The sequence below is a fragment of the Mastigoproctus giganteus genome, chromosome 11, assembly GCF_048544385.1.
Source record: "Mastigoproctus giganteus isolate SK-2022 chromosome 11, ASM4854438v1, whole genome shotgun sequence".
NCBI classification, from domain to species: domain Eukaryota; kingdom Metazoa; phylum Arthropoda; class Arachnida; order Uropygi; family Thelyphonidae; genus Mastigoproctus; species Mastigoproctus giganteus.
The window spans coordinates 105,478,966-105,493,754 of NC_143585.1; the positions used below are offsets into that span (position 1 = coordinate 105,478,966).

Here is a 14,789-nt window from a genome sequence, read left to right on the forward strand (position 1 = left end):
AAGAGACAGTCACCAAGTTGTGATCTGAAGTGCCTAAAGGACCTCTCACTTCGACCGCGTACTTAGAAGGGTTGTTTGTGAGAAAAGATCAAGCGTGTTGGCTGTATGATTAGGATTGTCTGGTATTCTTGTAGGTAAATGAACAATCTGTGCAAGGTCATTAGTAATTGCAAAAGACTCATCATCTCGACCAGATGGGTCGGTGTGACTAGAAAACGGAAGACAGCTGGAGTTGTGAACATTAAAATCACCAAGGAAAATTACCTCACTGTTAGGAAAGTTGGACTGGAGAAAGTCAAGTTGCAAAGAGAGGAAGTCAAAGAGCTCCAAGCGATTAGTGCAGTTGGGAAATGCCGACCTGGCTAGCCGAGTGGGTAAAGTACCTGCCCGGCAACCCAAAGGTCGCGGGTTCGATTCCCGCCTCGGGCTTGGATCAAAGTACTGCAAAAACCTTGGGAGGTGCAATATGGCCACAGAAGCCGATGCGCCAACAACTACCAAATCAATCAGCAGTTGGGAAAACAGTAGAGACAACAGATGAATCTGACACAATGAGGTAAAGAGATTTTATGCCAGAGAAGATAAAAGAGAATTCCAAGCAGCCTTTGTCTAAGAATATGAAGAAAAGTAGTCAAGAATTCTTTGCCTGTGTTAATAATAAAGGAAAGGTATGAACCACACTGATGCACTACATATGAATAGAATTAACTATTGATGATCCTCTTCAGGTTAACAAACTACACATTCTGCACGTACAATCACATAGTTTTACTTTTTTATGACCAGGTTTTGGCACATTATAGCCTTAGTTGCTAATGCACCAATAAAACCCAACCAACCATGTACAATCAAGCATGAAAAAGTTTTTAGAGACAGTAGTAGTAGTGGCATGTGATGCAAGAAAGCAAGTGTATGAGCTTATGCAGCATCAGCCAAAAAAAAAAAAAAAAAAAATCACACCATTCCCTCCAAATGCCTGTCCAGTTCCTCCTTAAATTTATTCAACCTATCAACTTCCACGACAGATGGAAGTTTGTTCCAGCAATTAACCACCCGCTGGCTAAAGGCAAATTTCCGCACATCTATTCTGTCCTTTCTTAATTTGAATTTATGCCCCCTTAGGTTCGTAATCAGAACAAGTGGAAGGATCCCATCAGAATTCAGCGTGCTCAACCCATTCAAGGCCTCATACACCTCAATCAGATCACCGGGTAGGTGCCTAGTCTCCAGCCACTGCAACTTGCAGAACTTAAGCCTCTCTTGGTAAGAGCATCTCTTCACCATTCTTGTTGCCCTTCTCTGTACAAGCTTAAGCAAATCTACATCCTTCCTAAAATGAGGCCTCCAGACCTGTAAGCAGTACTCAAGGCATGGCCTGACCATTGCCTTATACAGAAGGACAATCACCTCCTTTTCCCTGCTAACAAAATTCCTATATATCATTGACAAAACCCCATGACCTGCCCTGGCAGCCTGTCTGCATTGCTCAGAAAACTTCATATCTGACTGCACAATTACTCCCAGGTCTTTTTCATTTTCTACCACCTTAAGTGTAGTACCACACAGTTGGTACGTTTCTCTGGGGTTATTTCTACTCATATGTAGTACTTTGCATTTGTTAAACTTCAGTTGCCACTTCTTAACCCATCTGCCCAAATTATCTAGATCCTGTTGCAGTAGCACACTGCCATTATTGACATTAATAACCCTGCCAACAACAGATGGCGATACATGAAGTATTTTTAATGCTAACTGGGAGCAAAACAACTTTATAATAGCCGAGAGTAAAGTGGAAGAGAAATTGTTGAAGCTAAAAGTAAATAAAGCTCACAGAATCTATCCAATTATATTAAAAACAGCAGCAAAGAAAGATAAGCAAGCCTTTACCCACAATTATAAGGCCATCCTTGGATCCAGAGAGGATCCCTACATATTGGAGATATGTAAATATCTCTCCAATTCAGAAATGGAAATCAAAGGGCAAAGTGAACAATTACAGACCTGTAAGATTGACTTTTGCACCAGGGTAAATTATGGAGTCAGTAATTAAAGAAGTAATGTGGGATTATCTTGACAGGAATGTAGTTATTTGGAAATCACAGCCTGGATTTGTTAAGAGGAGATCTTTCCTGACTAATGATCAACTGCTGTCATAGTCACAAAGGACCTGGATGCAAAAATAATTCGACATCATATACTTAGATTTCAGTAAAGCTTTTGGTGCTGTTTCACGTGAAAGACTGCTGTACAAATTGGGGCAGTGTCAGAATTAGGGGCAAGTGACTGGTATGGGATGGTTCAGTGGGAGAAGGTGGTACATTACTACTGGCCACTGCTCTTCGCTGATATTAGTGGAGTCCCACAGGATTCAGTTCTGAGCCCTTTACCATTGTCAATATTTATCAACAATATTTTCATTAGTATCGGTATTAGCCACGTAATGCAAGGAAACTAGAGGCTTTTGCTGTACTGGCCAAAATAAAATAAAATAAATATTAAAATTAATAAATATAAAAAAATAAAATGGAAATAACCCAAATGTTTCCCTTCACACATCAGATAACTATACAGGGGATCTTTGAATTTCCACAGGCTGTTATGGCTTGACCTACCCTTGGGGGTAACTTATTCAAGTAATTAACAACTCATTGGCTAAAAGGAAGCTTCTTGTAATCCAGTCTAAATCTCTTTCCCTGTAATTTCAGTTTATGGCTTCTAGTTCTGGGATCATTTATAGCAAAGATAATTCTGCAATCATTTATTTTTCTGTCCCCTCTCAGAGCCTGATAGACTTCGGTGTGATCTTATAAAAGTTTCCCAGTTGCCAAGAAGAATTTTTTTTCTTCTTTTTTTTTTTTTTAGGTGCAGTCTCCATATTTTGACACAAGTATTCCAAAGTGTGGTTTTACAATTATCTTATGCAGTGGGATTATGACTTCTCTATCTCTACAAGCAAATGTTCAATAAGTTACCAATAACACACCATGGACTTTCTTTGCTTCCTGTTTATACTAGCTGAAGAATTTTAGTTCCAACTATATCATAACTCCCAGATCCCCTTCTGCCACTAATGTTTTTAATTAACTCTACCAAGTGTAACACCTTGCATTCTGCTGTATTAAAACACAGCTTCTACTTTTCTGACCATCCTTGAAGTCTAGCAAAATCATCCTGAATGAGTGCTGTTTGGTGGTGATCAGTAACCACTCTCCCAATTTTTATATCATCTGCAAATTTTGATATCCTTCAGTCAATCCTTTATAAAAATCATATGCAACAGTTGCCTTAGAGCTGATCTTTAGGGGACCCCCCCCACTTCTAATGTTAGGTGAATCTGAAGAGTAACCATTAAACACAGCCCTCTGCATCCTGCTCTATGCCACCCTGTGATCCATCTTAGAACCTTGCCCATGATTCTAACATGAGGGATTTGAGTGTCACTGCCAAAATCCAAATGCTAAAATTATTTTCTACATCCAGCTCATGAGTAAATATGTTAAAATAGTAGTGATGGGGGACACAAACTATTCCCCCATGGTTTTGATATTTTGTTGATGCAACTCACTTCTGAACAGTGCATGAACTGTAATAAAAAGAGCCAGCATATAATCCAGAAAAGAGCATGACTTATTAGGGAAAACAGAGAAGAATCGACCACAGAAACATTGCCAAAAATAATGAAGCTTGCACAAATGAAACAAGGCATACTGAATTGCAAACACTTCAATGCAATGTAACACTTCTATTACAGATAATAATTTTAAATTCAAAGACAGAGGTGCAATATGTAATATATTAATATCTTTTTCTTATAAAAATGCATTGGAAGTATTTAACAGATCAATAGAGTTTTTGAGATTGGACTAAGAGAAGTTTCGAGGCATGCATGTTTGTGGGTAGTATGTTGGATAAAAAGTCGGCATGCTGAGCTGGGTAGCACTTTCTACTCACAATGGATTTAATGATGAATTTAGAATTGATCTGAGAGATCTCTTTGTGGGCGTTTATGCTCCAAAAAATATAAAGGGGTTCTAAGTTATTGGATTTAAACATCTATGTGAGTGTCTTTGTCTATTTTATTGTCACTGAAAAGTTAGTTTCTGCTTCACTCTTTTTAACATGTTTTTTGAGCCTTTGTTCAATTTGCAGTGTGTGACATCACTGGCAACAAGGCTGTTGATTTTGAAGGTGCAATCTGATTTGTCCATGATGACCTATACCAGGGCCTTTGTCAGATTTTAAGGACTCAGATTTTATCATATCACAAAGTAAGAAAAAAAAAAAAAAAAAAAGAAGGATTTGGAAATTCCTGGGAATAAAAAAAAAAAAAAAAACATGAGAATCTCAACCACTAAATACTGCAGACCTCTCCACCTCACAATTAACAACCAGAATAATTTTCAATAAGTACCTACTCACCACTCCTCAACAACACACTGTTTGGAAGAAATAGGATTTCCACTTGTTTTTCCTTCAAATATGCTACATGTATTTTAAGGAAATGGGAAACTGCAAAATATAACTGTATAAATCCCCACAATTAAGGACCTATCATTGAGCAGAATACTCATTATTATTAATTTTTTCCTCCTATATATTTACTACTGTATTTTTTATTAACAGGATATGATATGGATAATCACACCTCTATAAATAAGTTACAGGATAAATACAAAATATGACATCTATTTACTTTCAAGATAGTGCTCCCATAGACCCACTCTTTCCAAAAGTATCCTTAAATATTCATTGTGATGTTCTAGGCTACTGAAGAGGTTGCATGACTTGGAATAATGGCAATCGGCAAGTAACCTCAACTCCTTACGACGCCGATCATCAACCTAAAAAATATTTAAAACCACATTTAAAATAAAAGAAAATAAAGTTCTATTTAGGAAATCTAAGTGTTAATAATAGTAAATCACACTTGAACTTTGCTAGGAACTACATTCCTACAGGTCCTTAAATTAAAAAATTAAGAGCCTCATGGGAAAGGGGTTTGTATAGATTTGCATGATAGTCTGTATTAATCATTTAATTTACTAGCCTTACAATTAAGGCTAGTCTTAATTGTAAGGCTAGTAAATTAAATCCAGCTAGTCTTCAGTCTGCCACAACAATAGACTTCTGGGGTGGTTGGCTGTACTCAGATGTGAATTAATTTTATACAAGCTGGTTTTCATATATACAGGGTGATTCACTACCAGTGCGACAAACTTTCAGGAGGCGTAGGGGGCACAAAGACGAATCGGAATCACATAGCATCGCAGGGTCCAAGATGGCTTCGTCATGCGGTAGAGGACGTTGAATGGGAGGTCGCGTGAACAGCGATCCCGCTGGAAGTCAGCATTTGCAAACCGGTTCCCGAGGCAGTAGGATGGACGAGTATTCAAATGTTGAACTGGCCGACATGCACTTGGCGTATGGAGCTGCGGACTGTAACGGGCGAGCTGCTCTGCGCTTGTACCAGGAACGTTTCCCGCACAGGCGTGCTCCTCATCATACGATTTTCACATGTGTGCACAGAAGGTTACGTGAGACTGGTTGTTTCATGAGAGGTACCATGAATCGAGAGCGAACGACGAGGATGCCAGACAATGAGGAGAATGTCCTACGTCTTGCAGAAGGCAATCCGAGTACAAGTACTCGAACGATGATAGGCAATGATTGGGTATTTCCCAATCCACCGTATGGAGGATACTGTCAACAAACCAAATGAGTTCATACCATCTGCAACGCATCCAATCATTGGAGCCTGCGGATTATCCACTCCGGAGGACTTTTGCTACTTGGTTTCTTCAACAAACGGTTCGCAAATGCTGACTTCCAGCAGGATCGCTGTTCACGCGACCTCCCGTTCAACGTCCTCTACCGCATGACAAAGGTATTTCGGTATTTCGGACCCTGCAATGCTATGTGATTCTGATTCGTCTTTGTGCCCCCTACACCTCCTGCAAGTTGTCGTACTGGTAGTGAATCACCCTGTATATATCTTTCAGGAGGATGCTAATGAATGAATTTATATTGAAAGTTGCTAGTGGATTCCCCACCACCTTCAACCTGAACAGATTTTTTATCATTATATTTGGAAGGCTGATATTCCAGGACAAGTTCATACTACAACAGTGACCTGTACATATGCCAAATAAAACAGATTTCATGATGATTTTTGTATCATTATAGGTAACCCTCCACGGCAGCTTAGTCAAGACAGAATGGCATATGCCTTGCTCGGAGAGGTCTTGTTCAATTCCTGGTAACAAATGGAGGAATTTCTAAAGTCCTCTCAAACAAGGCTGTAGTTAGCCAATTTCAAGCAGAGGGTTCTCCTTCCCCCACAAATTATTTCAGAAATTTTAGCCAAAACAATATGCAAATTGGTCCATGAGCACAAGCTGTATTGCCATTAAAAAAAGAAAGAAAAAGAATAGAAAAGTTAAAGTGAAACATTTTTATACTGAAATAATTGGTAAAAATAACAAGGGTAAAAACTGGTATGATAAAGAAGATATATTGCCTTCTTTATCATAAACCAATTTTTATGATAAAGAAGCCACATATTGTATTATTGATTTCTTCTCTGTGCCAGTGTTCAGCTGTTTTAAAGTAAAACAGCAGTAATGATTGAATGTTGTAACGACTCCCAGATCCATCCTCACCAAATAATGAAGGCTGTGTTTGCCAACAATTCTACAATATGTTTGTTTGCTGTAGGATTTAAGGCACATCAGTGACTAAGGCCATATTGCACTGCACTGCATATAATGTCTATAAACTGTGTGCTGTGGTTGATTTTCTGTTTGCTGGTTGAAAAAAAGGGAGTTTCTAGGAGGAAAAACCATGCTATCCTCATCTGAGACTGATTAACACAGCTATGTGAAAAGACACATAAAAATTCCTTAAGTCATTGATAGGATTCAAACTCTGATCTTTTCCACCTAGTGCGAGGAGGACAGTGTTTCTACCAACTATGCTACCTGCAGGGGCATGTTTGCCAACAAAAACACAACCAGAACAACCTTGGTTGATAGTGTTCTATCAAGCAAGGTCTCCAAGTCTAGGTTGTCTAGGAGAATTGCTGTTAAAGTTTTACTTTGCACAGTAATAGAAAGAAACTGAAGTTATTCGATCCTGCTATAGTCATGGTCATCCAGGATTTTATCCTCAGCTCACAAAGCTAAATGGTCTCTCCATATTCTTTATAAGACTCTTACTTTCATAATTTTGTCATCCTTTAATGGTATTACATTCTTGACATTTTAATTTAAAGAATGTAATACCATTGGTCCTTGAGGTTGTCATAGGCATTCTCTCAGATATGCCACACAAGCTGTACTTGCTACCTGGGAGTCTAAAACGCTGATGGAACTGATATTCAGGTGACACTCAAGTCAAGTGGACCCAATCTTGGCGAAGTTCAGACGGTCTGTGACAGCCAGATCCTCTGCTTGCTCCTTCACAATGGTGGGACTGTTAGTAATCCTGGATATAACCCCCATGCACAAGCACACTGTGGGTGACCACCCAGGTGCAAACCAATGTAAGTAGGGGTCAAAGTGTGGCGTCCACACCACATGGAAGACTGCCGCCCCTCTGTGTTACCAAGCAATACTAGGTGGTAGATGACTCTCATCAGCTGGTGCTATACCACCACTTTGTTTATTGGAGGCTTGAAGTGGTGGAACACATGTTTAGTCTCCAGAGTTAAGTTCCGGTCAAGGAACTTAGCTCTGGAGACTATATACCATCATATAGTATGACTGATGACTTTTGAGGTTATGATGGAAATCATGGCAAGATCCAATCTTCCTTACATTTTGAGGATACAGCTCTAAAACGGTGTTCACAGGCCGGCCGCTAGTGTATAAACTTGCTACCTCTACTCTGTCAGATAGTGACTGGAGGGAGTCCGAATAGTGTGTATGCGGGGGGGGGGGGCATTGTCGAGGCCACGTTATGTCAAGAATCTGGTTATATTCTTACCATGTGTACGCCATATCCAAAAATTTCATTGCTTCATCTGACAGCATGTCCCACCCACTTTTCTTACTATTGAATACACCATGAATTGTCAAACTAATAGAGTAAGCTTATCTGAGAAAAGATCTAAACCTCCCAAGCACTTCTGGCCTCAATTCTAATCTCAACGATGTCCATTTCAATTTGCAGTCTGCCAAACCGATGTACTTTTTCTGACAGAATCTCAGTTATCGGTTGATTCAACTACTGCTCATCTCAGTCGCCCAAATTATTTATATATAATTGTATAATTCCTTTCGCTTCAAAGGTGGTACTTGTGCATATGTCCATTCCGATATACCCTGTCAGAGACTTGGTAATTTGAAATATCCTCTTTTCGATCTTCTCTGGTTTAAAATCTCTCTACCTCATTCTGTCAAATTCATCTGTTGTCTCTACCTGGAGCTCTTCAACTTCACTTCCTCTCTTTGCAACTTGACTTTCTCCAGTCCAACTTTCCTAACAGTGAGGTAATTTTCCTTTGTGATTTTAATGTTCACAACTCCAGCTGGCTTCCGTTTTCTAGTCACACCAACCCAGCTGGCCGAGATGCTGAGGCTTTTGTAATTACTAATGATCTTGCGCAGATTGTTCATTTACCTACAAAAATACCGGACAATCTTAACCATACAGCCAACACGCGTGATCTGTTTCTCACAAACAACCCTTCTAAGTACACAGTTAGCCTTTATCTCATGGCTATTCCCAACCTCGTGTTGTTTGGCATTACAAAAATGCAAAATGGGATAACCTGTGAGATTTCTTTTCTTCTTTTTCTTGGTCGGACTTCTGCTTCAAAACTTCTGATGTCAACGTTTGCTCAGATCGTGTCAGTGAAATTATTCTTGTAGGAATCGATTCCTTTATCCCACACTCCACTTTAAAATCTCGTCCTTTATCTAAACCTTGGTTTTCCAATAAAGGTACTAAGGCCGTTCAGGAGAAGAATGATGAATATATCTTAATTGGCTTGTTTCCAATTCTTCAGTTTCATTTTCTGCCTACACCAATTCAATGCCTCCTGTGATCTTCTGTCAAAGGGATGTCAGAAGGATTTTGACGAAACTTGATGCTCAGAAAGCTCGAGGTCCTGATGGTATTTCTCCACTTGTTCTCAAAACCTGTGCTCCTGAATTTACTCCTGTTCTTTGTCCCCTTTTTTCACTTTCTTATTCCAAAGGTGTTTTTCCTTCTGCTTGGAAATTTGCTCATATCAGTGAGTTCCTAAAAGAGGGTGACAAATCCCTCCCATCCAATTATTGTCCCATTGCAAATCCTTCTATTCTTTCTAAAGTAAACAAGAAATCAATTAACCGCCAACCCTTAAACTACCTAGAAGCCTTCAGTCTGATCAACGATTGCCAGTATGGATTCCGTCAGTGTCGATCCAGTGGTGCTTTTCTAGCTTACGTTACCCATTAATGGACAAATTGAATGGAAATATTCGATGAAACACAAGCAGCTGCTGTTGACATCTCAAAGGGTTTCGATCGTGTTTGGCATAAAGGTCTTGTAAACAAGCTTCCATCTTATGATTTGCCAACTGTTTTTTGTAATTGATTATACAGTTTTCTCTCTGATCACTCACTGAGGATGATGGTAGATGGCTCTTTGTCTTCTAACTTCTCCACTAATGCTGGTGTCCCCCAAGGTTCAGTTCTTTCCCCCCCACTCTTTTCCTCTTGTATATTAATGACCTTCTTCCATTGACTGGAAATGCTATCCATAGTTTTGCCGATGATAGCACATTGCATTCCACTTTCCATTTTGAGAAACCTTGCCCTGCTCAATCAATTTGAACTTCTCGAATATCCGCTACCAATTCCTTAAATGCTGATCTCCAGGTAATTCTCCAGTGGGGCAAAGACAACTTAGTTGATTTCAATCCTTCTAAAACTCAGTCTTGTCTTATATCTCGCAAAAAGGATTCTTCTGCTCCTATGCTTATCTTTGGTGGCACTTTAATTTCTAGGCAAAATGATATATCTCTTTTGGGGATTACCCTGACTTCTAATCTCTCTTGGCACAAGCACAATATTGCTTCTTCTGCATCTGAAAAACTTGGTTTTCTCTTTCGCTCTTGGCATTACTTTTCTTCCAAACAGCTGTTCACTGTGTACAAATCACAAATCCAACCTACCATGGAATATTGTTCCCACATCTGGGGCGCTGCCCCCAAAACCTCTTTCAGGCTTCTAGATTCCATTCAAAAGAGGGCAGTTAGGTTAATTAATGATCCATCTTTAACAGTCTCTCCACTAGCTGTCTCATAGACGTACTGTTTCTGCTGCATGCCTTTTCTACAGATACTTCCATGGGCACTGTTTTTCTGAACTGGCATCTATGATTCCCTCTCTCTCTCTTTCAAAACAGTCCAAACTCATGTTGTTAATATGATAGCATAGCTTAATTTATTATGGTATACTCCCCTTTTTTTATAATCTGCAATTGATGTTTGAATAGGGTGGATGATAATTTTAATTTAAATTGGGAGTAAGTAAGTTGGGGTTTAAAACAGAAGTTAAAATATGCATAAGGATGAAGACGTACACTTCTACTTCCTTGCACATATTTTAACTTCTGTTTTAAACACCAACTTACTTACTCCCAATTTAAATTAAAATTATCATCCACCTTATTCAAACATCAATTGCAGATTATAAAAAAAAGGTGAGTACCATAATAAATTAAGCTATGCTATCATATTAAGTCAATTATAAATGGTATTTTAAGAAACCTACAATTATTGAACACATGTTATTATTTGGTTTTTAGGAGCATTAGCAACTAAGGCCATATTGCTCCAGGGATGTGTGGTGATCATTCCCTGACCTTTCCGCACCCTCCGTATTTGGTGGTCACGGGCTCGAACCCCGGTCTAATCAAGAAGCATGTGCTACGCACTGCTGCTCCTGCCCACCTGGCTATGGAGGCACCGTCCGAACACATACTGTCCAACTTCAAAATTACAGAACCAAATTTTCATCTTCCTCGTTTATTCATTCAACTGCTGTTTTCTGGAACAACCTTCCTTCATATGTTTTTCCTGAAAATTACAGTTTACAGAAGTTCAAGTCTAATGTCAACAAATATCTTCTCTCGTCTTCTCAACCTCCAACCCAAGCACTGTACTAAGTACTATAGGTTTTAATACCTCACGCGTTTGGGGTTATCATTAAAAAAAAAATGTTAAGCAGTAATTAATTATTTCAGTTTTGCATTTTTGTAAGGCTCCTTGATGTGTGATATTTAAAAAATCAATCATACAAAAATTAATGCAGCTTTCTGTGCATTGTTCTCAAGGTCCCCAAGTGTCAAAATTTTAACAAATTTTTTTTGGTACATACTATATATCTAAGAACAACAATAAATAATAATAATATCAAAATAAATGAAAAAATTAATTAATTTAAATTAGTAAAATAAAATAATAAAAAGCCTTGTATAAAAATACAGTAAAAGGAATAACACATTTTTTAAAGATTTTATTTTATTTGTAAGATAAACTAAGAGAAAAACAATTAATGGGAATGAAAACGCTGTACAGGATATATTTTGATATATACAGTATTTTAGTATCACAGTAAAAAGAATCACAATTGTAATATAAAAGGAGACATACAAACCGTTAACTTTTTAATAAATTAATCTATTTTAAAGAAAGAATCCAATGTTGTTTGCACAGTTTTTGTCCTTTATGCAGTTTTAACTACTACAGCACAGACATTATCAAGTGTCGTTGTTTCTTTATCAATGTTACTGCAGGCTAACACATTCTCTATTATGGTCAATGCATTTTGGACATATTTTTTAGATGGCAGTGTGTGTACTTGTTCATTTTCGCTCTTGCTGGTAACAAAAATATCATCGTTTTGCTTGGCTCTGCAGCTCTTCTGGTGTTGCCATTGCTGTGATAGCAACTTCATCATCCACCCTCACAAACTGTTCAAATTCACCAACAAAATCCATGTGCTCCTTCAAATTCCCTCATTATTACTAGCCACATGAGAGAGAGAGAGAGAGAGAGAGAGAGAGAGAGAGAGAGAGAGAGAGAGAGAGAGAGAGAGAGAAGTAGAAGGGAATGATGATATCCAGCTCAGGACCCTGGGTGTGCCAAGCCCATACTCACCAGATGTGAGCCCCTGGGGTTATTTTGAGCAAGATGAATTCAAACAGTACTCACCAATCAGTAGAAGAGAAATCTACATAGTTCTAAAATGCTGTATTGGAAAAAGACCAAAAGAAGAGGGTAAGTTTTAGAAGTTTTTCACACCCAGTCAGTGGCGCTTACCAAATATGTGACATATGTGGCAAGTGTGGCATATCATGACTAAAAATGCTGCAGTGTTTTTTCCGTAGTAATCAAGCCAAAACAGAAATGAAAATTTTAATTCGCATTTCTAAAAAAAACAACAACAAAAAATCTTAAAAACTTAACTAACTACTTTCAGAAGCTAGAGAAGCAACTAATAGTAGACTCCCATTCAGAAAGATCCTTCAAATGCATAATTAATTAATACCATTTATATAAATTTCAGTTAGTTTCATTAAATTTTTTTTCAGTGTTTTTTAAAGTCATGTTCTTATCATTTCTATAATGACCAATTTCATTATTTTAGATATTAGGATTTCCAACTGCATGAATTAGGTCAGCTAGAACTAATGCCAAGGCATCCCAAGCCATGAGATGTCTCTGCATTAATTCATGCCACAAAAATGAATGAATAAGTTACTTTCAGTATAAACAGGATTCAAACTTTTCCAAATGGATGCCAAGTGACATAACTACTATCCTGCCATACACACCCAATCCTGTGAAAGAATGAATTAACTTATAAGAAAAGAATGTACAAACCATATTCCTATAAGCATTATGATATAAGGATGCCAATCGGTGATGTATTGATGCCTCTCTATAACAATATACAGGTTGCTTCTGGGACTGAGAGTTTGCTTCACATAATTCAAGAGCTTTTGTCATCAAATCAATTACTTCTTTCTCCACCTGTAAAATTATGCAGTAATGAAATTTGAAGCAATCAGAGCAAAATTAAAGGTAACATGATACATGTAATTTCTCATGGTCACTGGACAGTTTTCAAAGTATGCATATTATAAATTAATAGAGAGAGAAATAATAAAAATAAAATAAAATAAAAGCTCTGTGCCACACTTTAAGTTCATCAAAGCTTAGTTATCATTGTGGTATGAATTTAATGTATTGTCAAGTTGATAAATATTTTTAATGCCAAGAAAATATATTAAATCTCAGTGATATAGTGAAGCACATGAGAAATTTCATTGTCTTTAAATTATGACACTAATAACCAATACTACAATGAACACTACAGATTAGAATGAGACTCCAAATCCATGTACTGTGAAAAATGATGTAAAGAGGGTTTATATTGAAAAACCTGATTTTAATCAATATTCATAGAAACATAATTAAGTATGTAACATGTCAGTCAATTTTTTACACCATCAGTTTTCATTAAAGACAACCGATTTTTTAAAATCTGCTATTTTATATAAAAAAATATGTATTAGCTTCCCAAAATTTCTTTATACTTGAAGATCCTTGTAACTTTCTTTAGCTGTCATTATTTTTACAAAAAAATAATTGTAATTTTATAATAATTATAAGTGTAATTGAAGGGCCTTCAAGTACAAAGAAATTTTGTTACAATTACACTGTTATGTTGCTTACATTCCTGGTGTGCACCAGAGAATATGTTCAAGAACAATCTCACAAAATCAAAACTCTATTCTTGCATTTCATTAAGGATAATAGCAGGATTTCCAGGAATAGTCATTTTTGTAATAAAGGAGCTAATGAGATAAACAAACAAAGCTAAAGAGTAAAGATAAACAACTAATAGGGAAGGAATTCTTCAAATATGCCTCTGGGATTGGGAATGTTCTGATTCATAATAATTGCAATAATATACCAATGGTATAACTGAAACTTTATTAATGGAATCGCATTAATAAATCCAACTGCGGATTTTGGAACTGCAAATGGCTTGAAAGTTTGCGGATTTGCTCTTCTGAGCATAATACCATTAATAGAAACGGGAATTGTATTCATCCTCTCTTTGAAACTGCAATTCTGAGACAGGATGAACAGTTCTGCCTGGCATGCACCCAAGCCATTTCCGGTTTCAGTGCACATGTGGAGGACACTACCCATGCTCCTACGGTAACACGTGCGAGATGTGATCCTGCAGTTATTTAAGGATGTACCATGACAAGTTAAGTCTTACTGTTGATAAAGGAGGCAGTCGCCTCTGAAAGCTTCAGCTGTTTTTATTGCTTTTATTCTGTATAGTGTAATTGCTATTCTTTATATTTTATCTTATTGCTTTTATTGTACGATCAGTGTATTGTATTTTATTTTATCATTTTAATTTGCACTATATTAAAATTATAAAATAAAATACAATATATACTATATTATTCCTATTTTAATAAAGTTTCAGTTATACAGTTGTATTATTGCAGTTATTATGAAACTAATAGGGAATGAATCCTTGACTTTTGTAATATATTACAAAAATTTAATTTTATTTATACACTTTAAATACTTAATAGACTTTATAATACTTATAATTTACACTTTATAAATACTTAAAACATCTGAATATTTGAATATTGATAAATAAATGCAGCTAACCACAAACACATACCACAGCAAAAACAAAAGAAATACAAATAGCATAATATGTGTCGCTTTCAATATTACATTACATCATGTTTATATCTAAGTT

General features: G+C 37.0%; 2 protein-coding genes across 2 annotated transcripts in view; one reads left to right on the plus strand and one right to left on the minus strand.

The window, feature by feature from the left end:
• LOC150078327 (uroporphyrinogen-III synthase-like) overlaps positions 1 to 4,683 on the plus strand; it is a 163,538-nt gene extending 158,855 nt beyond the window's left edge. Inside the window, exon 10 of the mRNA XM_090384202.1 lies at positions 4,624 to 4,683. The gene's annotated coding sequence lies outside the window, so the exon portion shown is untranslated. The remainder of the gene's footprint in view (positions 1 to 4,623) is intronic.
• Positions 1 to 14,789, minus strand: part of LOC150078328 (erythroid differentiation-related factor 1) — a 257,306-nt gene that overhangs the window by 19,925 nt on the left and 222,592 nt on the right. Inside the window, exons 18-19 of the mRNA XM_090384532.1 lie at positions 12,875 to 13,024; positions 4,694 to 4,841 (exon numbers count right to left, since the gene is read on the minus strand). Of these exons, the coding sequence (XP_090240658.1) occupies positions 4,694 to 4,841; positions 12,875 to 13,024 (298 nt within the window). The remainder of the gene's footprint in view (positions 1 to 4,693; positions 4,842 to 12,874; positions 13,025 to 14,789) is intronic.